Consider the following 26,850-nt stretch of genomic DNA (forward strand, 5'->3'; position numbering starts at 1 on the left):
GAATACAATGTCAGTTCTACAGAAAGCGAATAAATTTAACTTGGATATATATACTAAACGTGATGAAGTACTATTAGAAGGGAAACCAAATAGGATTCACATAGTCCAATACCAAAGACCAACTGCTCACACAGCTTGAGGAAATAGGAATCTCACATTAATTTTAACAACCACTATCATAATGATACTCAATGTTAGCACGATGCAAGCGATGTTATTTATATGACGGTCATCGTGCAAGCGAAATCGCAGAATGCTTACATCTCTGCAATTATCTACAGAATACCTTCGGTATAATCTCGTTGTTAATACTTCATTGCTAAAGGAACGTTGGGGTAGAATTAGCAAAGGGAACATCTACTGAGATTAATGATTATATCCTTGCTAAGGAGCAATTTGTGTACAGCGTTTAACGATCTTTGGAGGACATTCTTCAAAAGATGCAATAGCTTTCAAATTCGTAATATCTTCAGCATGTATCAATGACAGGTTCAAATTGTGAACTCACAAATAAGGGCATTAATTTAAACAAATACAAGGAGTGAACAATGAAACTGCCGATCTCTTGTTAATTAACTAATTCACTAAACTCCTCAACAACTTTCATAAATCGATTAAAAAGAAGTCGAACTGGAGAAACTATGCCTTACAGCAAAGTTCATGTCACAAGATTCATTATTATATTGAATATGGTTCTGTAATAAATGTGAAATGTACCAAAAATCTCCAACCAGCTAAACAAACAAAACATACTAATTAATTTTTCCATCGTTTCTCCGAAGAGGAAGTTAACGCTTAAGTTAGCAAGCGTTTCTCATTATGGCATGATGGGTATTTTTTTTAAGTTATTCCCAAAATGGATCAATGAGGGAACCCGCAGATGACAGAAGAGCTTTAGGCTTTATTTATTTATTTTTTCCTCAGAGGCTTCGAGTAAAATTCGTTATAAACAGACTGGCATACGAAGTTTGAGAATATCTGCAAGTTAATTAAGCAAGTTGACTTTCTGGAAAGAAAACATGCTAGTAATGTGATTACAAAGAACTGTGTGGCTTGAACTGACATTGTCCGTTATGTCTAAGAAACAAAACAAGAACTGATGCACTACTAAGTACTAACCTATTGCAGTTGGGACCGAGGAACTTCTGTTTTATCTCTTCAATGAGATTAACAGCATTGAAGCAGTTATTTTCGTGTACAGATACCTTAATCGGATTACATGTGAGAACCTGGCTTTTAATTTGAACGTTGCAGGAGAATATAAATAGGAAAGTAATCAGTTAACAATAAATTCCCGAGCTCTAATTCATAAATTAAATTAAATGATTTTTGTTTATTGTAAACATTGTCAAGATCCATCTAATTCGATATGCTGCAGCAATCGTAGTTAGATATGGTGCGCGAGCTAATAATTTTTAATAATCAGCATGGCTGCGGTAGTAACAGGAAATACAATCCATCGAGGGCCTAAGAAAAACTGAGAAGCTTTGTTTAGGATTTTTTAATCGGCACGGAATTTGGTGGTCCTAGGTGGAGTAGGATTCTTTGGACACACGAAACTTTGGATTTTCATTTGACAAATAATAAGACCTTCAACAGCAACAGAATCAGCATTCTCTAAAACTTTTTCTCTAAAAATTTACAAATCAACTAAAGGAACTTCGTATTTATAAATAAATGCGACTTAGCCCGTTGAAATACCGTTTTTTATATTTGCATCTCCTGATTCTTTTCACTTTTGCCAGCGACAATATATAAACCTTATTCATTTTACTGATCCCTCCAGGACCTTAATCACTTCAATTTCCCCCCACCCAAAAAATTCTAATTGCAAACCAAACACCTGTAGTTTAAATACGCATAAATACCACGATGCTAGTGTGCGATGCGAAGAGCAAACATTCACAAATAACTGATATCGTGTGACGAATTCCACCTTTCTTTACATCAGTTTAGCATTTTATTTTCTTATGCGGAACATTCACATTACGGTAATAAGTTTATCTTAGCTTCTTTCTTTCTTTTGCTAAATGCAAAAGTTTCTTCCATCCCTGTAATCCCCTCTGCTTCTATTGTTCAATGGAATTAGTGTTAAAAAGTGTTTTTCGTCCTACATCTCCTTTCACTGGGTGAATCAAGTAGATAGGATTAGTCATAAGGGATTTGTCTTTTGACGCACGCAGAGGAACAAGTTTGTGTGACGCCATTCACAAAGCAAATCCTGTTTTCAAGAAAAGTACTGTATAGGAAATACGAAGCAAACGCAAGAGCTCTAGTTCTCTAGCCCTTGCGTGAGGGAATATTGTAGCAATATATGCAGTAAAGTAGTTACTTTGTCTCGACTGATGGATGACCTCTGCCGTTTGTACATAGTAAACAAGTAAGAGCAATACCAGAATTTCCAGGAACAAGAACGTTCCTAAACAAAAATAAATTGGGGCAACACAGATTTATATATTGAAAATCATAGTGACGGATCAGAATGTAAGTACAGTACACCACAAAATGCGGCAGTATTACCCGTAGGTATCGTAGAAACAACCCGTAGGTATTTTAGCGAATGCGTAAAACGCATATTGCGATATTGTTTTCACTATATCTGGCAGTCCGTCTGTCCGCATGAAACAACTCCCAGTGGGCGGACTTTCAAAAGATTTTATATTTGGCGCTTTGAGAAAGATTTGTCATTAAAATTCGACAAATGGAATTAGGTAATAATTTTATTTATTTATATTATTATTTTTAATACATATCACCATTCATGCTAGCACTCCTCAGTGTGCAGGATATTCAGAGAGAGCAAGGCGCTCACACGGGAGCACCTGCTCCTGTGACTTTCAACTTCCTTCTCCATCCCCTAACTTAGAGTGGACTGCCTTCCCTATTGGTCTACTCCAACTACTGTTCCCCACATTCTGGCCTCCTCTTCTTCTTACTCCCCCCATATGCTCTCCTAAAAAATCCTTTTTTTATGGTCTCTGTTAGGAAGCTCAGGCGACCCTGGCGGAATATGATGGGTAGTCTGGCTCACCTCCCAATGGTTGTGACGGGCAACGTAGGGTTCCACTAAGGGCCCCCTGCGGCCAAGCAGCCAGAGACAACAACAGAACAAAGCAGAAGACTACATAAACCAGACATCACACTTTTCTGGCTTTGCATAGTTCTGCATTCCATCACAGAGCGCAGATGTGGGAAACCACCGGTGGCACCTGACCCTAAATACTATGCCACTATATCATCAGGCCCAGTCTTAGGAGAAGGCGTTGGACCACTGGCTCCAGCTGACAAAAAAAAAAAAAAAAAAAAAAAAAAAAATTAGATATACAATTTGACAGACAGAAATTCGATTGCGAAATGTCACCAAAACAGTAAGAGAAAGTTATATAGGGAGAACTATATTTTTAGTTGCTAGTACGTACAGATTACGACCCTCCCAGCGATTTATGTAGTATGCAGCGTAAAAGTTCGAAAATCACCAGTCTAACATAATTAAGTTTAAAGCATAAGTAGTCTGGCATCCAAACAGGAGAATATCTTACCCTGTCAGGTCAAAGAGATGTATCAAATAGCTGTAAAAAAATATATATATACAGTATATCCCACACGTTTAAATGCAATCCACTGCAAATACTAAATTTCTAAAATAACCAAAAATCAAGTTACCTTATTTAAGTAGTAAGAAAATGTGCAGTTGTCGTTCACAATGTCTCTATCAGTATACCTTACCGCCATACCTTGATAAATGAGTTACGTCAGGAGACTTTTGCAATGCAATTCACACCGCGGGTAGAACGTATAGGAGAAATGACGGATGGGTAGAGGCGGCTCTCCACTTAAGTCGATCCGCACATTACTAGTGAACTTCCATCTATGTTATTACTTTTTCAGTTTGCTCCTCCTTTATTATGTTTCAACAAAGAATGCAAATGCACCATCAGTACAGGCAAAATAAGAATGAAATTTAAACGCATTAAAATCATCCAACAAAAAAAACAATGATCTCACTTTTGACACACCGAACCCATCACTTTCTGTGGATCCAGAACACAAGTGAACACAGACCAAACAACCGGTGTTATTATCCTTCTCTAAGGAATCCCGCCCCTTCGTTTTTTTTTTTTTTTTTTGTGCACTCTTTTTTGGTTTCTTTCTCTTTTGGGAGAACCCCAGGGATATTCAAGGCCGTCGCTCGTTTTCATACGAAGTTTCGGCCTGTATTGCGTAAAGTGTCCTTTGGGGATACATTTTTGATAGATATTGGTTCCTTCCTTTGTGCTCACAAGCCATGTCATCCCTGAATTTAGAGGACTCTGAAGCGGACTGGTTGTTTCATTTATCTTTGGAGTCAAAAGCTTTTCTGTCGGTAGTTATGAAAACCACGTTGTCGCGCTCAAGAAAATCTCAGGGTCTATTGTTGTAGTTGTGACTAGCCGATGAAATGCTTTCCCAAATAGCTGGGAAACTTGAAATATTTACATTACATCCAAATTTTTAAGAAAAGGCAATTGGACCATATATTTTATTAATATCTTAATTCAATATTAATCCAACTCCATTAAAATGGGTGTTACAAATTATATAATTAGCGATACTTGTAATTAAATAAAAGGAGAGAAACGTACCTTGTAGTGTGTTAAGGGCATCTTTGAGGTCAAATGAATGAAAAAAGTGTCAACTTCTATCAACAACCAAAACAAGAACGAATAATAATATCAGATAACTAATTAACGAAAATACTGAAACATGTAGTTTACTTGCTCAAAGTCCAAAAATGACAGAAATACATCACAGGAGTGGGAAGTAGAACCAATACTTCTATAAGGGATCATTATAGAATCAATACCCCCACTACGACCGATACTTCCCACAACGTGTTTATGAACTAATATTTAAGTTTGTGTGGTTTCCTGGATGGAAGTACTTTATAGAGAAACACGCATCTACCTAGTCTTGCCTAAAGCACTCGTCTTCCCCCTTCCCTTCCCCTACAGAAAAATAATTCTTAAAAAGTGTCACATGCGCTTTGAGCAGTCTGATCCACACTTAAGGCAATAATGCTGACTGAGTTCCGGTTATACTTTTACATAAAAAGAAATGTAAGTCCCAGACAGTCTGTCTGTTTCCCGATTTCAGCATACTTAAATGACCGATAAAAGAAAAGTTCTGCCTGTTATGGATCGTACAGTAAAGAAACAGCAGAAAGCCTATTGCAATATAAATGAATGGAAAAGTGATAACGCTCAGTGAGAGTGAATTTTCAAGGTAATTAAAATGTAAACAATTCATATATGACTGGAAGTAGAGTAAATGCCTTATTTACATTCATATCTATAACTGGTCAAGCGCGAATTCCTGTCATATAATTGTTTCTATGTTGTAGGAAATGCGATCAGCGTAAAACAGAACCTAAAATTGGTTTGTAATTTTAAATCAAAATTTCTAGCCGTAATAATAAAAATTCATGATTTATAACAAAAACAAAAAAAAAAAAAAAAAAAAAGTAAAAAGTAAAAAGCAACGACTTATGCGGGAAACGAGAATATTTTGTTTCTGCGCATCCACCATATTTTCCTTTCATTCATAGCAACAGACATTATATCCAGTGCTTCAGCTCCAATATAAGATATAGAGATAACCTGTAAGATGTATGAAAAAATAATAATTGCTGGACTTCTTTACCATTAGTAGAGGCATATGATCCAAGAAAGCAAGCTTATGCAGCATCAGCCAAAAAAAAAACAAAAAAAAAAAAAAAAACACGTCACTCCCATTTCGTCCCTCCGTTCGTTCGAAATACCTGTCCAGCTGAGCCTTGAATTTATTTAGGCTATCAACTTCCACAACAAGGGATGGAAGTCTGTTCTACCAACCAACTACCCACTGGCTAAAAGCAAATTTTCGCACATCTGTCTTTCCTCAATTTGAATTTATGCCTTCTCAGGCGATTATTCTGAGCAAGAGGAAGAATCCCATCAGCATTGAGCATGCTCAAACCTTCAAGGCTTTATACACCTCAGTCAGATCACCTCGCAGGTGCCTAGTCTCCAGACACTGTAATTTGCAAAACTTAAACCTTTCTTCGTAAGAGCAACCCTTTGTTCCATTCACTAATCTTGTTTCCCTTCTCTGTACTCATACCAGCAGCTCAACATCCTTCTTGAAATGAGGACTCCAGACCTGTATACAGTATTCAAGGTGTGGCCTGACCATTGCCTTATACAAGGGAATAATCACCTCCCTATCCCTGCTAGAAAAATTCCTGAATATTTTATTTTATTTTATTTTATTTTTTAACATATAATATACACAACAGGCATTCGCCCAGTTAAAGTGTATAACAGAGCAAAGGTTGTACAAACATAAAAATAAGTGGTAGACTAATATACTTTGTACAATGGAAACGGGAAAAGTTCAATTCACAAAAATAAAAAGATATTCATGACGTCAAGTCCAGCGCTATGTAAACTCGCATATTGATCCCTTATCAATATCATTGATAAGACACCATGACCTACTCTTGCAGCCCGTCTGCACTGCTCAGAAACTTCATATCTGCCTGCACAATTACCCCCAAGTCCCTTTCATTCTCTACCACTGTCAGTGTAGTACCACAGAGTTGATACGTTGCTCTGGGGTTACTGTTTCCCATATGTAGTACTTTACATTTGTCAATGTTAAACTTCATTTCCCACCTCTCAGCCCATCTGCTCAACCTTTCCAGATCCTGTTGTAGCAGCAGCATACTGTCAGTAGTGTCCTTAACAACCCTGCCAACCTTTGTATCGTCTGCAAACTTGGACACTAAGCTTCATATACCATCATCAATATCATTTATAAATACAGAAAACAACAATGGACCCAACACTGAACCATGAGGGACTTCACTAATAACATTAGTCCATGATGAGCAGTGTCCATTGATTACCACTCTCTGTCTTCTTCCCCTCAACCATCCCTTTATCCATAGCAACAATTTGCCTCCAATGCCACACTGCTCCGATTTGTGCAGCAGTCTTCCATATGGAACACTATCAAAAGCCTTTCTAACATCCAAATATATGATATCAAAGTTATTCCCTGCATCCAGTTCTTCTGTGACTGCATCATAGTATCCAATTGTAAGACACAAAGTCTTACAAATTAAATTAAATGTCTATATAATTAATGATAGAATGCTAGATAGAGTGATATTGTAAACCTTACAAGAAAACACTTAAAATCACAAATATTGTCTACGATAATGGGTCTCACGCTAATGGAATTAATTTAAGAGAAGGTTAAATCTAATGTACAAGCAAATACACCGTGGAGATAAACATTAGAAACAGATATACGATCAGCGCCCACTACCTGAAGCAGCAAGTGAAGATAACGAGACGGAACAGTGGGGGTTAATTGATGGCATGGCAAAGGGGACGGAGTGCTCCAGAGATTACAATAGGGGTACCAGGTGTAAGCGTTTTTGTTTACAGCAAACAGAGCGGGCGTGGCGAGACGAATCAAGTAAATGGACGCAGGTGTTTTCCGGATGGGTTCCGAGCTCCAGAAATTTCTGGTCATTTCCAGAATATTCGAGAATTCTCTAGAAACGGAAGTCCTCTCTACACCGGAAGGGGCTCGACCATCGTGTCATGGGTCATAGGCAAATGAGAATGGAGACGATGATGGTCAGATAGAAGTGATTGGTTGAGGAAAGGAGGAGCGTTACTAAATTTTGGGAAATAAAAGGGGAAGAGCGCGCGCAAAAGAGAGATGTGATAAAGTTTTTTTGGAGGTGATAAAGGTTTTTTTTCGGAGAGGTAGGCTCGGGAAACAGTCCCTGGAAGCGATCCACCAGTAGAACCAGTTATGGTGAGTTGACTAAGTTCTGATAGCTTTAATAAAGTGTAGATAAGTTACAGAAAGGGGAACTTTCTCGAGATGGAACATAGAAGTCCGAAAGCGTCCACCAAGAGATATTTTTAAGAGGACAGCGAAATAATGCTTATGGAAGAACACTGGACCGTCCTGTAGCCTACAGAAAGAAATAAAGTAATGGGAAGCGACTCCTGCTGAATGATCCGGCACAGCAAGGAAACATATGATACCAGGAATGATCGGCAAAGAGAATAGTGTCCCTGGCAGAAGTTAGCAGTCCGAAATCGGAGAAGAGCGTTTCCAAACCAATGGTGGACCCCGATGCAGAGTGGAAAGTCACAGGCCAAACATTGTATTAGCGGTAGGATCCAAATCCCCAGAAGTAAGTGATTAAACAACGTATATACCCCTACGTAATTGCAAAGGACTGCAGGGAAGATTATAGATAAATATTAAGTGAGATTTAGGGAAACATACAGTTAACTCAGTGCATATTGTATAGATAAGCAAAGAAATATTGTAGAATTAGTTTAACGAAGGATTGATTATAGTTATGATTTATTTACTGATTAATTAATGGAAGAAAGTAATGATTTTGGATGGGTTAACCTATAAAGCAGATATAGTTGTATGTTGCTTATATAATATTACTGAAGTACAGAAATTAGTCGCTAAATGCTGAAGTTTACCTGAGAGGATGAAGAAATAAATAAACCAATGTATAGTTCATTAACATGTGATTTTAATGTGTTAGTGTGAGAATAGAATAGAATAATGTGTAAAGTGGACATTAAATTCCAGAAGAAGAATTGTGTTAACCATGAAGAAGAATGTAGGATTGTGATAGATAAGTATGATTAATAAATAAAAAATGTCAATTGTATTTAAGAAAGAGTTAGGTGAAATTGATCGTAGGAATGTGTTAGTTGCCGAATATTAAGAAGATGATGATAGGAGAGCCTAATGACCAGGAACGTAATCCATGCCAATGTACCTATATATGAAGTAAATAATGTGTAAGGAATTGCTTGATCTTTTATTTGTAATTATGTATAATAAACTAATTGTATTTAACTTAATGCAGATGGTGTTTGGTCATTTCTGAACACACAGCAAAATCCAAAGGAGGAGTGCACTAATATAGGAACTCCCACAGAACCAGAATTCTTCTGTGAGATAACAAGTCAGATGCAAAGTGGGAATTTTTAAGAATAAATATAAATAATAAGAAATACAATAGTAATAATATAGACAAAAAAAAAAAACATATATAAAACGCCATGCCCACACAATCAAATTGGTCAGGCAAGACTTTCCCTTAACAAAACCATTCTGTGTCCGTGCTATAACCGAAGTCTTGTCTAGATGATCCTGCAGTGCTTCTTTAACCAGTGCCTCCATTAATTTTCCTGGAACAGAAGTTAAAGTCACAGGTCTTAATAACTTGTGTCAGCCTTTGATCCTCCTTTGTGAATTGGGGTCACATTTGCACATCTCCAGTCTATGGGTACCTCGACTGATTCCAAAGAAGCTCTCATAATTATGGCTAAGTGTTTGCTTACTTCCTTTGCTGCCTTCTTTAATATAACTGGATAAACCCCATCCACCCAGGGTTCCTTTTTATGTTTATCCTCAAACAATTTCTCCCCCACTTTCCTCTCAGTTATTACAAAATCATCTAGCTCACTGCCAGAGTTTACTTCACCTCTGGAATTCCCCTTCCTGTTGTTTGAATGTAGATGCAAAATACTTGTTTAGTTTGTTAGCCACCTGAGTAGGATCATCAAGAGTTGAACCATCAATATTCAATGGACCAATCTGATTCATCCCTTTCTTTCTAGAGTTTACATAGGTAAAGAACTCTTTGCTGTTTTTCTTTGCCTCCGTTGCCAAAGATTTCTCGTAATCTGCCTTCGTCTGCCTAACCTCCTTTGTAATTTGGTTACAGATCAACTTATATAGGCTTCTATGTCACGTGTTAATTTCTGTGTGTCCCATGCATTTTTCTTCTCTGCCATATGTCTCATTAGTTCATCTGACATCCATTTAGGCCTAAACCTTGAACAATATTTCTTAGTTGGTATGTAAAGCCTAGTAGCTTCCAAGATAAATTCTTTGAATGATTCCCATTTTGAATTTTCTGTTGGTAACATCATCAGTTGGTCCCACTGTATAGAATTTAAATACTGTCTCAGACCATCGTAGTCACCTTTACGAAGGCAAAACCCTTCCCTTCATCCCTGATGGTAGTTACCTCTTTGAGTAAATCCCAGTTCAGCACACTGTAATCACTGCCACCTAGTGGTTCCTTTATCTGCAGATTCTTAATGCATGAAAAATCACTACCGATAATCAGATCAAGAGTATTACTCCCTCTAGTTGGATCACGAACTTGATGTAGAAAACAATTATCCAATAAATCCACAAAAGCCTTGCTAGTGTGTGAGTAACCAGCCCCCAAATTCCAGTCAATATCTGGGAAATTAAAACCCCCCATTATAAGACTCTCTGATTTACTGGCCCACTATTTCCCTGTACAGTTTCTTATTATACTCATCAGAGTCATTAGGCCTATAGCACACTCCTACTCTCAATTTTGATCTCCCAATGCTTATGTCACACCAAACTGACTCAACACTGCACTGTCCAGCGATGTCGACTGGCTTCACTTCCTTGGTTTTTATGTGTTTCTTAACTAATAGCATAACTCCTCCCCCCTTCCTAACTTGTCTATCCTTTCTGTAGACGTTGTACTCCCCAAATTGCAGTTCTGCATCCCTTATATCTGTGTGACACCACGTCTCTGATATCCCAACAATATCTGCCTTTTAAGTTTTGAGCAACACCTCAAATTCAACAAATTTATTTACCAAACTACTAGCATTGGTAAATAAATATGTATACATGCACCTGTTCCTATTGTTAGCTACCCTAACACAACCCATGTGTTTACTTGTACCGCAATGACTCCCAGCAGTCTCTGAAATATCCTGCATCTTATTTTCCAGGCTGCTGCTCATTCCAATAGAAGCAGTGCAAGAATCACTTTCACCTCTGCCAGTGGCTACTGTTAATCTATTAGTCCTTGTATCCCCCCAAGCTAGCAGTTTTGCGACCCACCTAACACTGCCTCGATAGCATCAGCAAACATTCTTGCACCCTTTCTATTTAAGTGTATCCCCTCCCTGTAGAAGCAGTCTCTCCTGTTAACAAGTACAGACCAGACTGAAAAAAATTCTACCCCTTGAGTTTGTTTGTTATTTGCTTTGTAGGAGCATTAGCAACTAAGGCCATATTGCTCCGGGATATGCGGTGGTCATTCCCTGACCTTTCTGCATCCTCCGTATTTGGTGGTGACGGGCTCGAATCCCGGTCTAATCAAGAAGCGTGTGCTACTCGCTGCTGCTCCTTCCCATCTGGCTACGGAGGCGCCTAACCCTCGTGTCTTGCACTATCTTTCCAGGGCCGAATTGATTGACAAAGCTCTCATCATATACTCCTCCTATCGTGTCTGGACAGAATTGCAGACACTTTCAAATTCAACCCTAATTCACGGCTTTTTTTTTTTTTCAACAGTGACCTGTACTTGTTAAGTAATTCTGCCGGTCTCCTACTCTTAATATCATTAGTGCCTACGTGTACAACTATATCACCTTTTGTGTCCTTAAAAGATAATATCCGCTCTACAACGTCATCAACCTTTGCCCCTGGCAGACATACCCTGGTCCTGTTCCACCTATCCTTTTTACAAAGCATGTTTCCCGTTTCCCTGACAATAGAGTCACCAACAACTACTAGTTCCTTTGGGACCAGCGCATTCTGCCTTGGGGGTTTTCGGCTGTGTTGCGTGATGATCAAGTGCAAGCTCTGGCGTTGATGTGGGCAGCTGAGAGCTTGATGGGCCCCTCAATTCTATCCTTCGAGGGCATCCACCCTGTCCTTCAAGCTCTCATATAGGCTCATAACAACGCTGAGTTGTCGCCTGATTTCGTTACACTCCTTGCATCGCGCACATACACAAAGACATCCCCCATGGCAATATCATGTCCCGTACCCAACTGCTCCACAAACACCATGCAAGCAGTGCATTTTAAAAGGCTGTGATTTCAGAGGGCAACTTCCCCCTCAGTTCTCCCCTGAGCCACAGCACTCCCATTAGTTTGAGCCTTTTGCTTTGCTGCTCTGGTCAGAGTCATGATTTCGATTTAATTTCAATAAAATTTCAATACAAAATTATAACCCTAAACTTGTATCCCAACACAGTTATAACACATCTATATATATTTTTCAGTATCGAGTATTTATCTACGAGTTCCGTTTATATAACTTCCGTATCAAGTTATGTATTAATTACGTTTGTAAAATCTAAGTCGTTATATGTATTTAGGGAAAAAGTACAATTTAATTGCCAATGAAGTTTAACAAGATTAATAGATTTTACTGATTAATTGACTATATTACATAATATAATATACTATGCTATCGCTATCTAGTTCGGGATATAACGTTGTATCGTACAACAATGGCGGCAAGTTACGAACGGTAAATCTACGGACACTTAAGTATTAATTAACTTCCAAAATCTCGGTGTCTCAATTCAGAATAAACCAAGGATCTTAACTAGGTCTATAAGCTACTTATAGAAAATAATTTAATATAACAATTGGTCAATAAAGCGGTTCTGTTGGTCCAATTTTAATGAAATTTGGAAAAAACTAAAAAAAAAAAAAAAACGTTTTAACAGAGCAAAACAAAATTTTCTGAAAATCGTCCAGAGGAGGTACATGCGGACAGAAGGAATGGCAAAGAAATAATAACTGTCGAATTTCTACCGATTTTAATGAATTTTGAGATGGTTTACAAATCTTTCTAAAAGTCCGAAATATAAAATTCCATTAAAGTCCGTCCGCATGCTACGTGTTGTCGAGTTGTTACATGCGGATGGACGGACATGTTGAAGAAAATAGGCGCATTTTAAAAAACAAACACGCTTAAAAGGTTGGTAATAAAAAAATAAATCCGTCACCATACATAATAAGGTTAAAGTTCTTAAAATGCAGCCTTGTAGATGAGATGAGACGAGACAAAACGCTGAGCTACCTTATCCCATTATACATCTTAAGCGACGTCACCACCAAATACGGAGGATGCGGAAAGATCAGGGAATGACCACTGCATATTCCCGGTGCAATATGGCCTTAGTTGCTAATGCTCCTAAAAACCAAATAACAAACAAACAAACAAACATCTTAAGCGAATGCCTGAGTATCTGTCTGCCCCACATCACCACCAAGAGGTGTCATTAAAAATACAACATCCTTCTTCCTGTTATGCAGGATCTGGTTCCTCAAAATCTTGTTCGCTTTCTTTCCTCGCACGTTACTCTTCCTTCTTCCTTAGAATCAGTAACTTAACTCAGCAGGTGGGGAGCGAGGATGCAATTTGTTCGCGAGTTACGATCAATTCAACTGTCTTTTCTTTCTGTCTGCCCCATGATAAATGAAGTAGCCGAAATGTAAGGAAATCAATTATTCCCAGTTACTTATGCCGGCATCTCCACCTTCTTGCAAGGAAAAATTCATCGTTCTTAATCAAAGTGTCAGAAAAGTGGAATGTTTGCGGGAACGTCCTTGATTGTCAATCCATTCTGTCTATTTCCATCCACTCTATCTCCTTACTAAAGTTCCACGGTCCCATCTTTCAAGCTACGAAACTGTTCATCTATAATTTTCAGAGCTGTACCGTTGCCACTTTATTTTAAATGTCCCTTCACAGAGATACGAGAAGTAAAGAACTCCTAAGAAAGTTCTAGTTTACATCACCTTAGAAGATATCAATAAATCACTTCGTTCACCCAACCGAACACTTTCTCTTGGACTACATAATAATGAAGACAGAACAACACGTGACGAACGATCCTTTATTATATCATCAGAGATAATATCTCATGATTTGGAGGCTTCTTCTCCAACAGCTCCAAATTATTCGTCTTGAAATTATCAAGACGAAACAAAATTTTACGCTTTATCCTATTATTTAAATGCGTGTGGCATCAACCTCACATGATGCCTTCATATCCCTATCACCATATTTACCTGGATTATTCTCCCCTCCGCCCAGTATTTTAATTTTTCTACTTTCGTTTTGAAGGAAATTCGTGAAATATTAAGGCTAATATTAGCCTTAGTATCCATTCCTCCAACCAAGGCAAAGCGACAAATATAATATCGAGTTCCTCAGTTACAATATATATGGTACATGAAAATAAACTATGTGATATGTATGGGACAAAATAATAATAACTGTCGGTTTTCTACTGGTTCGATTTTAATGAAAATTGGAATAACTCCACAAATCGTTCTAAATGAGCTAAATATAAAATTTCATCCTCTAGGAGTCAAGTTGAGGATGGATGGAAAAGGAAATATTTGTAATATTTCTATTGGTCTATTTTAATTAAATTTGGGATTGCTATAAATCTTTCTAAAAGGGCTAAATATGAACTTTCATGAATATCCATATACTAAAAGCCGAGTTATTACAAGCAGACGGACGAAATGGTGATGAAAATAGGCGCATTATGCACATATGCTAATGCGCATTTAGGCGTGTGTATAATGTGCATACTTTTTTTTTTTTTAAAGAATTGGTAGACCTACTGGCCGCACATGATTCATCTGTTTGAGACCTCTTGGGTGTAAAAATGCAGCGGGGTGGAGAATATGAAAGTAAATACGGCAATTTCTATCTGTATCATTGTCTGCTGCTCACAAACAATGCAGATAGAAGTTATCGTATAGATAGATAAGCGTTTAGAAAAATTTTCTCAGTGGAACAGTGTGAGACTGATAAATTCTCAGCTCACGACGATCGGATAAATCTAATTTTTGTTCAATAAATAAAACCGATATGTAGGGTATTAGGGCGAAATGATCGAAAAACAGTTTTCAATTAGAATTCGTAATATTCAAGGTAGTGAAAGCCAAACCGAAAGTATTGAAGGGAAGATGTGAGTGAGCCAATGAGAAGGCAAGAGCCCATGACTAACACAAACTTACTTTCGCTCTGAACAGGGGATCGTAACGGGGGTAGAAAGAGTCAGCGAGAACTTCGGCCCCGCGCTAACGATAATAAACAAAAAGCAAGGTTTAGGTTGATAGCGAAACCAGGCTCACACCTGCCTGTGACGCAGACTTGGGCAACCAAAAGAACAGGACTCTGTCATATATACGACTTTCCCCACTGTCATTGGGAGGGAGCGAAGAATTCCTCATTGTTGAGTAATCAACGAAGAAAAAAGTTAAAGAGGGAAAGTAGCGCTCAAGTCCGAGATATATACAGGAGGGCTGAGTCAGACAAGGGACGGACGAGGACGACGACGGCGGTTACGACGGAGAGAGGACACCGAGGAGAGGAGAGTTGGCTCTTCGCAGATGAACATCTAGTCGAAAGATTGCCAGAGCAGCGAGAGACAAAGGCTGGGAAGGAGCAGAGCGGCCACCAGAAAAGTCGCCCGAAAACCAGTAGAGGACCCCGCCCAGATTTCTCTGAAGAGAAGGAGGCCGTACCACTGAATTCTAGGAGCGAGCGAATTAACTGGTAAGCAATTATATTATTCGTGTGAATGTAACAATCCGAAACCGAAACTAAAATGATAACCTGTTCAATGCTTCTTTCCTAACCACAAATGAATTACATGTTAATGCACTGTAGGTTAAACGACTAGAATGCTCCCATAGACACGAAAATCCCCATCCTGATGTCCATAAGAAAAGTGCAGTATAATCGAGCGTGATCAAGCGCTAAGCTCCGGATGATGATGGAGGATGCACCAAAAGATAACTAGCAGCCAGGAGAATTAAACACACCCACTCGCGTTTAGCCTCAGAATATGAGGAGTACCAAAAAGGTCTATAAGCATTCTGGATGGTTAACCTAGAATAATCTAGTACACTACAAAAGGTAAGAATTGTGAAGAGTTAATGTTGCAAGACAAATTACAGAATTTCTATGAAGAGAAGAATGTACTAGCTTAATACCTGATTCACACAATGACATTATGAAATGTAACTAATGCCTGGATGCCACTATTTAAACTGATCACTTAAGTAGAGTGCAAGTGTTGTATATTTAGTTTTGTTTGTGTTAATAAATATTGTTATGTGTTTTATTCAGTCTCATCCTCTCTGCCCATATCCAATCACACCAGCACAGGTAAGAACCTACTAAAATAAGTTATTGCGGGGAATCGAACCAACGCATTGCGATTGGTCGATTCTTTAACACAGCGCTAATTCTTTGCTGCAGTCACAGGGGTTATATAACTTCTGGAGACCGAGGGCGGGGATTTTGTCCTAAAAGATAGTGTTGAGTGACTAGACAGAAAAAGGGCGTCGCCCCACAGAAATGAGAGGAAACAAGATGGCGTCTTGAATCAACCAACCCAACCAAGACGTGCCACGTAACCAAAGAGAACAGGGCCATCCACAAGATGAAGGCGACACCCTACAACAGGAAAATCTCCGATTCAGGTACTGAATCGAAGATTTTCCTGTTCCACTGAGAAAATACACTGCATATAAAATGAACTAATTCAAAAAAAATGTGCCTTTCTTTCAGCAGAACGCCAGAGTGAACACATATAAAGCTATTTTACTAGCAAATTTAAAAACTACAATGTTCTTTCTCTTTTAACTTTTGAAGTCGTTTGCATTTTTCAGAAGAGTGGTCAAAATAAACAGGACTTGCTCTTAGACTGCTATTTTCAATAATTAATCGAAGCGCAAGCAACGCCTAGCTCCCTCGGTGTCATATGATACTACCATGGGTACTAAACCACGACAAAAAAATAAAATATCCTTTTAATAGTTAGGCTTAAAACACACACTCCATTTTTCGAATCACATTAAAACACAAAAGTTAGGACTCTCCTAACGATCTATAATTCAGAAAACTCCCTTTGGGAAATTATTAAAGTCAGATATAGAGAAAAAGAAAAACGTTTACCCTTTGGGGCGCCATCTGTAGGACGAGTGTTAATCACTTTGCCATTAATGATAGTTGTATATCGTAATACAGATTCGACCATGAGCTCTACAAAGTCACAACTAGTAGCATACCAGGGAAACGCTCCACTCTTAAACAGCCATACGAAATTCATGAGACCACATTACGAGCTTCCATTTCACCAACAACTACAATTGCGAGGTACGAAAACCTTGCAAATGGATGCCCCGTCAGATATGACAGGCTTATGGACTGCGGTATACGGCTTTGGAGACCCACTGCTCTTAGATCTTCGGCATGCAGTATTGGTTTATATGGGTACTCCCCATTAGGCATTGAAATAGTCCGTAATTTCACGCAGTCTTTCGATTTTTGTTTACATCATGGGAAGGAAATTGAAGTACCTTCTTACAGACTGGCCTTATCCTAAGACAATTTTCCCGATGGGTAAGACACTGATTAGAAACCTAACAGGCATGCCAATCTTAACTAGCTAGTTAATTTTCTTTCAAAATCACATAAATCTGGAGAAGTGAATAATAGGAGAGTGCCCTTATAACTATTAAACTAATAATTATTTCTTCTAAAATTGTGTTCCTTGAACATGGAAACGCGAATTTGTTTTGATCTCCTTTAGACCCACTCAATAAAAATAAACTTTTATTATTAGTAGGATATGTCACGCAGGACGTAAAACAATGACACGAGATGGATATGTCAGGGGTTAACAGTATAGATTAGTTATACAGGTAGTTAACATTTTCAATATTATTAATGATATATACTACAGTATAGTACTAGGCTATTTGAGCATCACTTTGAAAGAGGATTTCCTCTGTTTGCATTTGTCCTATTTTGTGTCAGACCGTAAAATCCTGTCAAGCATCGGGCTGGAAGGAATCTGCGACCAGGTTCTAGGGGATTTCGAGAAGGCTGTAATGTCGGCTTGGCTTTGAGTGGAGACCGTTAAATCCTCCACTGGCAAGTGTCCGAGAATACTGAACATCAATCCACCCAACAAGCCATTTGATCAGTTGTCAAGCGAATGTGGTCAATTCTATTGTGAGGTGACATATGAGAGAGTTTTATCATATTGAAAGTATGGAGCATCGATTAGATGCCCATGTTTGCATAGTAGCCATTTCGGCGACCAGTATTCAGCTGACTGTGAAGATCGAAATGACAGTGGAGCAGTCGACACCCAGATTTCTGCACTGTAAGGTACTGCAGGCTGCACTACAGAGATGTATGCTATGGAGATGACGAATGGAGTTTTTTTTTTATGAAAACACCCCAAACACGAGAGGTATTAGAACCTATAGTACTTAGTATCGTGCTTGGATTGGAGGCTGAGAAGACGAAATAAGGTATTTGTTGACATTAGAATTGAACTTCTGTAGGCTGTAATTTTCAGGAAATACGTATGAAGGAAGGTTGTTCCAGAAAACGGCAGTTGAATGAATAAACGAGGAAGATGAAAAGTTGGTTCTGTGAGTTTGAAGTTGGACAGTAAATGGATGTTGGCGGCACGTGTCCGGAGTGTTTTGAGAGAGAGAGAGAGAGAGAGAGAGAGAGAGAGAGAGAGAGAGAGAGAGAGAGAGAGAGAGAGAGCGGGAATTATAGAAGCCAATTCAGAAGAACAGTGCACATGAAAGTATATGTAGAAAAGGCAATGCAGCAGAAACAGTACGTCTATGAGACAGCGAGAGGAGAGACTCTGCTAGAGATGAGTCCATTAATGAACCTAACCGCCCTCTTCTGAATTTAATCTAGAAGCCTGAGAGAGATTTTGGGAGCACCACCCCAGATGTCGGCACAATATTCCATGGCAGGGCGGATTTGCGATTTATACAGAGTGAACAGCTGTTTGGAAGAAAAGTAACGCCGAGAGCGAAAGAGAAAACCAAGTTTGTTTAGATGCAGAGGAAGCAATATTTGTAATGTCCTTGTGCCAAGATAGATTGGAAGTCAGGATAATCCACAAAAGAGATATCATCTTGCCTAGAAATCGTAGTGTCACTAATGATAAGCATAGGAGCAGAAGAATCCTTTTTGCGAGATATATGACAAGACTGAGTTTTAGAAGGATTGAAATCAACTAAGTTGTTTTTGCCCCACTTGGAGAATTACGTGGAGATCGGCATTTAAGGAATTGTGAGCGGATATTCGAGAAGTCGAAGCTGATTGAGCAGGGCAAGCTTTCTCAAAATGGAAAGTGGAATGCAATGTGCTATTAACTATGGATAGGATTTCCAGTCAATTGCAGAAGGTCATTAATATACAAGAGGCAAATAGTGGGGGAAAGAACTGAACCTTGGGGGACACAAGGATTAGTGGAAAAGTCAGAAGAAAGAGAGCCATCTACTATCACGATCAATGAGCGATCAGAGAGAAAGCTGGTTAACCACTTAAAAAAAAAAAACAAAACAGTTGGCAAACCATAAGATGGAAACTCGTTTAGAAGGCCTTTATGCCAAACACGATCGAAAGCCAATTTTGAAAAAAATCTTATTTTGTTTTCCAACGAAGCTTCATTGGAAAACAAAATGCAAAGGTCCTTGTGATCCGTGTTGATCCTTAAGTCACAAGTATTAGAATGTTGAAAGCACAGGCTGTATATAAGATGTATTAAGGGAACATTGTTCTTCAGGAAATATCAAGAAGGCAGACTTTTTAGGGTAGACCAGAACCTGAAAGTAGTTAACCAGCTGGACGATGTCATTGTTGACTCATGGGCGATTTGTTGAAAATTGTATCTAGAGTTTTATAGGCAATGCAGGTATGATCAGAAAATGCGAGGATATTTGGCTTATTACGAGACGGGAGTTAGTACTGCAGTGAAAAGAAGCCCTGAATTACGCCTCTTTGTAGGACACCTATGTAGATGAATTTATGGGATGATCCTAAGGCTAGAGGTTGAACGTCCTTTTAGTCAGAAGGCAGAAAGAGGCCAGAACATCATCACCTATAAAGTCGTTTTTCTTCGCATAACTTCCATTAGCCTGGGGATTAATAGCATCAAAAGCTGTACTTATGTGAAGAAAAGTAATGCCCTCCTCACATACATTATGGAATGAGTAAACGATTACCTGTGTAGTGGTTAGGAGATACGTAACTATAGATCTTCTAGGCAAGACAAGGTGGATTTGAAGATGTTAGGTAAGATCTGTTGAGTCAGTGCTGGTAGGTGGAGCTGCCCAAGAACTTTCATTAAGCGTGACACCTTTCAAATGGGTGATATATAGACATGCATTGATGTATGAAACAGATACTCGAATTCAGCCGTCGAAAAATTCGCTGTTAGGCCAACGACTTAGGTGATAAAAAAAAATATTCTTGCAATACACATGTCAATGGAATTTCGTTATCTCTCAAGAGATAATTTTCATAGGCGTTAACTATCTGCCTATTGGTAACTTTGTACATACGGAACGCAGAATTATTTATGTCTAGACAAGACCTTGTTTACAGTTGCCTCAGATTTCAGACTGCTTTTCGAAAGTAGACTGATTTATTAGGCAGAGTGCTTGTATTTGGTCTTTGTCGTCTCGACAAAAGAGTGATGCTGGCAATTTCAGTCTTGGAAAGCCGTCATCACAAAAAGAAAAATTACATTTTCTTTCATTCGAGCAATAAAAGTCCACAGGACTAAACGATAATGAAGAAATCTGACTCCATAGCAAGCGATTGTAATGGAGACAGGTGAATTCCATCTTATACGAACCCGCAAGAGAAATATTCAACGTCAATGGTCGTACATAACAAAACAAGTTGTTTTGACCGCTTTTTTTGAAATATGACGATAAGAATCGGAATAACGTAGCATTATGGGAGACTCATCGTATCACTTCTCTCAAACGACTCCATTTATTTCAGGAGATAGCCTACCCACTTCCCCAGATTGTTCACTGAAATTGCGTTTACACAGGAACTGAGATTCTGAGGAAGCCAACGCACAACGGAGAATATTTTCAGGGTCGATACTGACCCTGAAAAATTTTCATTCAACTGATGGCCATATTCGAATACGGTTGAAAGAGTTTTCAGTTCTGGACATAAATCCCGAAATTATGTTGCTATATTCAGTCAAATAACTAGTACAGGACCGCAGAAATAAAAAAAAAAAAAAAAAAAAAATACAACGGCTACTAAAAACGAACTTCACAAAGTGCAATTTAGCTTTATAATGTTATCGTTTTTCAGGCGAGTAATATCCAACAACATTTTAGACACTGCTCTGACTAATTAACACTAGGCTGTGTAATTTTTTATGCCGTGTAGATTCGGACAAGCGATAGTAGAATTATTTTTACCATCATCCTGACTAATCAGTCACTGCCAGTCATTTCTACGTTTAAGAATTTGCTTTCCATCACCAATACCTTCCTGGCCAGCGATTAAGTTCCAAGTCGAACATTGCATGGACAAAACAAATTGTTCTTAAAACGATCAATAAAGAATCACTCACACTTTCAAATCACAGTAAAAATACGTGGCAAAATCATCCAGCTAAAATGATCCAAATTGAGTTTTAATCAGCACAATTTTAATAAAATCCGCAACTGTACACTAGCTGCCCTAAAACAGTCTGAAATTTGATAAATTTTAACAATGAAAATGAAATAAAAAAAGGAAACGCATATTTTCCCTTTACAGTTTATTTATTTTATTTTATCTTATCCGGGTAGCGTGCCGTAATTCATTTAACATTTCATTTGAAACAATATCGTAGGCTGATCAAGATCATTTCGGATTTTTGATAAATATTCAGCCATTAAAATAGCCACTGTGGTCTTATTTAAGTAGAAGCAAGAATAAAATTATCTGCACTTTTGAAATATGGAAATTAAATCAACATATTAATAACACATTATACCAATAGTGCCATTATACCATTATTCCAATGATGAAGACAATTTGATTGAGTGTCTAAGGCCCTCGGGGAATTAGCAAAATGAATAAAGGGGGAGGGGAAGGAATGTTCTCATTGGTAAGTGAGGCAAGAACCAGTGAGCACAGCTATAAATCCCAGGTAGACTTGATCTTACCTTCGGTAGTGCCGTGCGCAACGCTCGAAAAGGTTTCCTGTAAAAGTGGCAGTGGAGGATGTTCGAGGAGAAATTGGATATACACTTTTTGACGATAGGAATAATGCGAGAAGCTTCCTCTTTTTGGGAACATGGGAGACAAATGTAATCTACTTTCGCTTCCTTGCTCCATTATACCATTTTAATACTAAAACTATACAGTTTATAAACTGTCCACAGGAATTAGTTTCAATAAACCAGACGAACACATTTATATTATAGAAATATTTCGTTCGTTTATCACAAAAATGTGTCACGCTCAAGATTTCTTTAAAAAGTTCAGGGACTCAAACAGAAGATTTGGAATTCGACCTTGTCATTGGCTTTATAATTTAGAAATTATGAAGCCGATGGATTAGACCGTCTTTTTGGATTATGATATGACTGCATCAGCGATTTATTAAGAAGTTTTAACTTGAGTATTCCAACGGTAAGTCTACAAATAAGCGGAGTGTTCCCTGCATGTCTGCTTACGAATGGATTACGTGATTTTATCACAGTAACGAACGTGTGCAGATTGTCCACATGAATGTCAGCGAGGTATTGGAGGAGGGAGATGGATGAATAATATACTGCAACGCAGCTGGAGAATTACGTAATTCAACCAAATGGCTAAATGATAGTATCATTTAATATACTTGTTGGTAACTCGCAACATACAACCATTAGTTAGGTAGTTGTTTCGAGTGGCTAAAGCAGGTGGCCAACTTGCAGTCGTTACAATCACCGCACCGAAATCCTTCAGATCGATGCTGGCCTGCTCTAAAGAATTTAGCGAACAAAGTTCGCTGCGAAAGAACCACATCGATGGGCTCGGGTACTTCGTGCATACTTTACTGACTACGACAGGCAAGAAAAACTATGAAATTGATGTATTCGTAGGAGAAAAATGTACTCGACTGGTGCCATATGGATAAATAAATGTAGATTTTCTACGGGTTAGAGAAGATAAGTGCGTGTCATCTACTCACCTGGCATCTGGACGGTGTGCCTGTAATAGTCTTCCACAGTGGGCTTGTAACTGTGAGAAAAAAATCCTTCCATAAATTGGACTACCAATGACGTTTTACCCACTCCACCTGCTCCGAGCACCACAAGCTTGTTTTCCCGCATGTTGCACGTGCTTGGACCAGACACGCAGACGAGTCGTTGCGGAGCAAAGAAAGGGAAAATAAAAAAGGGCGAAACAGAGAAGAACGGGTGGGGAGGGAATAAAAATTTCCTCCGGGCGGGAAAGAGGACTTGTCCTTCAGAGTAATCCTGCACAGCACATGTTGTAGGTTTCTTATCCGAGTCGGGTAGCGACTGCGTCCAGTAAACACATGTAGCCCCGTGACTGTCTCCGAATACAAGATTACGTCGCGCTATCTGGGGTGTTTGTTTTAATCCCACGTTACCATCAGATGTCTCTCTCCGTCCTGTGACGAAGCGGGAACCTCATAGCAACGTCTTACCGAAATGACAACATCCCGAACTTCGCGATAAGTGGAAACTACGGAGGTTTGTTGTGTTCTCTCCAGTTCACAGAAGATCGCTGCTATCCCAGCAGTCCACACTTGTAACGGAGTGAGTGGAAGAGAATGAGCGAAGAGAACTCGCCGCCCGATCGTTTATCGAGTTTCACATCGGTGCGCAGTAGTAAAGGCACGGCATGTAGGAGTGTAAGACTATTCCGCCCGGTGCTAAGTGGAGCTGGACAGCAATAAAATATACGCTTTCGTGCGCTTGCGCATTTTAGGAGCGACGCGTGTGCTGCCGGTGTTGTTGTAACTTTCGCGAACTCATTAAAGATTTCTGAAAGCGCGGATTACCGCCAGCCACGGCATCTTTTGCGCACCTTCTAGGTTTGATAGCGACAGCAGCAGCAGGACAGGTGTCCTCATGTCGCACCTGAGACACCCGATTTTTAAAAGACGCTGTTTAGGGGCCGCTTCTTTGCTCTTTCACGATGCGTCGCAATGCGCGCGAACAGTCCAGTGGCTTATGACTTTGTTCGGCTTCCCTTCCATCGAAGAGGTTTGCTGCTGTCGCCTAGGCAACAGCATCTTGTGTAACCGAGCACACGTCTAGGAAGACCACAGAGTCTACCTGTGGAAGAAACTAGAGGAAGGGGGGGGGGGGGGTTCTCTTCTTTGATTATGCTTCTCGCACTGTTTGTGCTCACACATTTGTTTTGTGTGATAGTGGCTATTTTGTAATTGCGAATTTGGATTTTGTTAGTTGGCCGTTTCTCTTTCTCACAAGTAATTCCCGTTCAGAATAAAATTAAACCGAAACCCTCTTCAACGGCGAGAAAGTGCCGGATCATAGCCACTGTGCTAGGCGTGACTATTTCAGTTTGTTTAGGGGGTAAGGAGTATGCTTGGCACAGCAACATTTTAATCCAAGTGTGCCAGTTCACGTAACACGAGATGTGACCTTTGACATGTATTATGTACACAGATTTGTACGGTTAAGCGGGATAAAAAAAAAAACAAACTTATTTGAGGGAGGGTGACAAAATCTAGATAATTCCAATATATACTAAATAATTCCAATATACGAGCGAGAACGATCAACAACGCTAATCTGAATACCGCTTCGAAATATGAGAACACACTATTAAGAAAATACTTTAATAAAAAAAACACCATCATATGAAATATTTAATTGGTATCGAAAGGATAGATTGATACAATTAGATCCAAACATTAGTATCAATAACTAAATAAATTTTAGCTACGTGTCGGATTTGCGTCTTTTAGCTTGGATTTTGGGTTTAGAAGTTTATATATTGATCATAGGAGAGACTCAACAGGAAGATTTTGGTAAAGAGTGTTTCCAATCGTGCATCGCATTTTGAACTCGAGTCGACGTTGAACTGAAATGTTTCTAAGAGCAGGAAAGTTGTGACAAGCAGAAGGTGCAAAGCAAATGCTGGAAGTCTGATGTGTAAAATGTTAAAATTTTAATTTCTGTATGCATTCCGATGTTGGTCTCGCAACGTGAGGTCGAGGACTGTCCTGCTACAAGATAACTTCTATTTTTAGCCGAAAAAGCAATTCGCATTTTCGGCCGAACTGCTAGCCAATATTCACTTTATCACAAAGTGCACCCAAAGTTCATCTACTGCTCTTCAACAACCAATCCCGAAAAATTCGCTCCATGTTTTACGATGATAAACAATTTCCATAATATTGTACATCCCAGAGCAAACAGCGCAAATCAAATTCCAAGTAGTGCTCAAGGGCTGCACCCAATTTGAAGAGTGATCATTTTTGCCAACTTTTATTTTAATGGGCACTTATCCATAAAAATGATACGTGAAAATTGAAACTTCACTTTAACTCATTGACTGATTCTGAATCTCCATTTGTTTTGTCACATCGTGTTCAACTTACCAAAGTCTTGGAAAAGCATTGTGGAAAGTTCCTCTTGAGGAATTTTTAAGAAAATGTTGGTGGGGGAGGGAGTAACAAGCCTGGTATGAACGCAAGAGCACACTTCCTTCATTTTCCTAAACGGTTCTAAGACTTCTAGTCTTACAAAATTATTTTTTAAACAGTAAGTGAGCAATGAAACAAAATATTATTCCGCCTATGTATATCTGTACTCGAGGATTTAGATTTAAACAAAAGTAAACAGCTTAAAAAGAACGAAAGCGGGGGATATAAACTTTAAGATAGGCAGGAACATATAGGATTAAGTAGAGAATGAACAAAACTCGAGAACCACTTTAAAAAGCTATTAGGACAGCTAGCAGTAACCCCTCAGGAATAGGCGTATAGCGGGGCACGGCTTATCTCGTGTAGATCAAACAGGCTGCTAAAAACAAAGGCGAATGCTGAACGGTCAGCGTGAGAAATGGCCGCCAAAAACAAGTGAACAAGAGGAAAGACGTTAGCTTGAAAAAACGCAGTAAACAAAGAAATACTCATAAAATTGAAGGTTTAGACGAACAAGAAAAGAGCAGCCATTCAGTAGTAAGAGTTTTCATCGGACAATTTGTAATGGATAAGGGGTGAGTTTTGATATTTGAAAGATATGTAGGTAACTTTTTGAATGTAGAATATGTATGTAGAATTAATTCAGAGTGTGGAACGGAGAGTTGGCACTTTAAAACTACATCTCTCTTCACAATCAAACTTATGAAGAGGGAAGATGTAATTTAACGTGTGCATATTGCGTTAGTGCAGAAGTTTCCAACTTTTATCAGCCAGAAGAACTCGAAACTGAAGACATGAGAATATACTGGCCGACGAAGAGAATGAAGTATTTTTGCGTCAAGAAAACGATCCAGGTGGCTCCACAACTGTCGAAAACCATTAACATTTATGTCAGAGGTGACACAATTATAGTAGAGAAGGAAGAGGCTAATGTTTACGTACGAGTAAGTTTTAAGTATTGAAGTATTTTGTAAGTGAATATTGAGGGCGACTGTATCATATCATGTATTTATTAAGCCTGGATTTTTATGCTGCTTTAAGAGTATCCAGGCTTAATAAATAAAATGTAGTCTTCGTGGCAAACAGACGTTGGTAATGGTAAGCAAGAGTGTACTTCTCATTAGTGTTATAATTGTGAAAGATGGTAAAAACAAGGAGAATATATAGGAGATAGAGAATAAAACAGAAAGGCTTAACGAAATAACTGGTGAAAGAAAAATATTGAAAATATAAATATCAAAGTAAGATAAGCTGAAAATAAACGTCGTAGCTAGGATAGCTGGAAAGTAAACTTCATTATTAAGATGGAATAGGATGTAATTTGAGGAAAGGAGATTAAATTGAAAGGTATGAGTCCCTCATGAATTATAGGTATTATTAAGGTAGGCACTGTGAATGACAGATTTAGAATTGTAATAAAATTTCATCTATGAGAGGTATTTGTGTAAGATAGGTATTGCGAATTGCAAGTTTAT

At 38.7% G+C, this 26,850-nt stretch overlaps 1 protein-coding gene across 1 annotated transcript in view; it reads right to left on the reverse strand.

Annotated features, from left to right (window-relative positions):
• LOC150089311 (ras-related protein Rap-1b-like) overlaps positions 1 to 23,595 on the reverse strand; it is a 116,893-nt gene extending 93,298 nt beyond the window's left edge. The window contains exon 1 of the mRNA XM_090368488.1: positions 22,922 to 23,595. Coding sequence (XP_090224614.1) covers positions 22,922 to 23,063 — 142 coding nt within the window. The 5' untranslated portion in view covers positions 23,064 to 23,595. The remainder of the gene's footprint in view (positions 1 to 22,921) is intronic.
• Between the last annotated feature and the right edge of the window lie 3,255 nt (positions 23,596 to 26,850).

This window comes from Mastigoproctus giganteus, chromosome 2 (genome assembly GCF_048544385.1).
Source record: "Mastigoproctus giganteus isolate SK-2022 chromosome 2, ASM4854438v1, whole genome shotgun sequence".
In the NCBI taxonomy this organism is placed as follows: Eukaryota; Metazoa; Arthropoda; class Arachnida; order Uropygi; family Thelyphonidae; genus Mastigoproctus; species Mastigoproctus giganteus.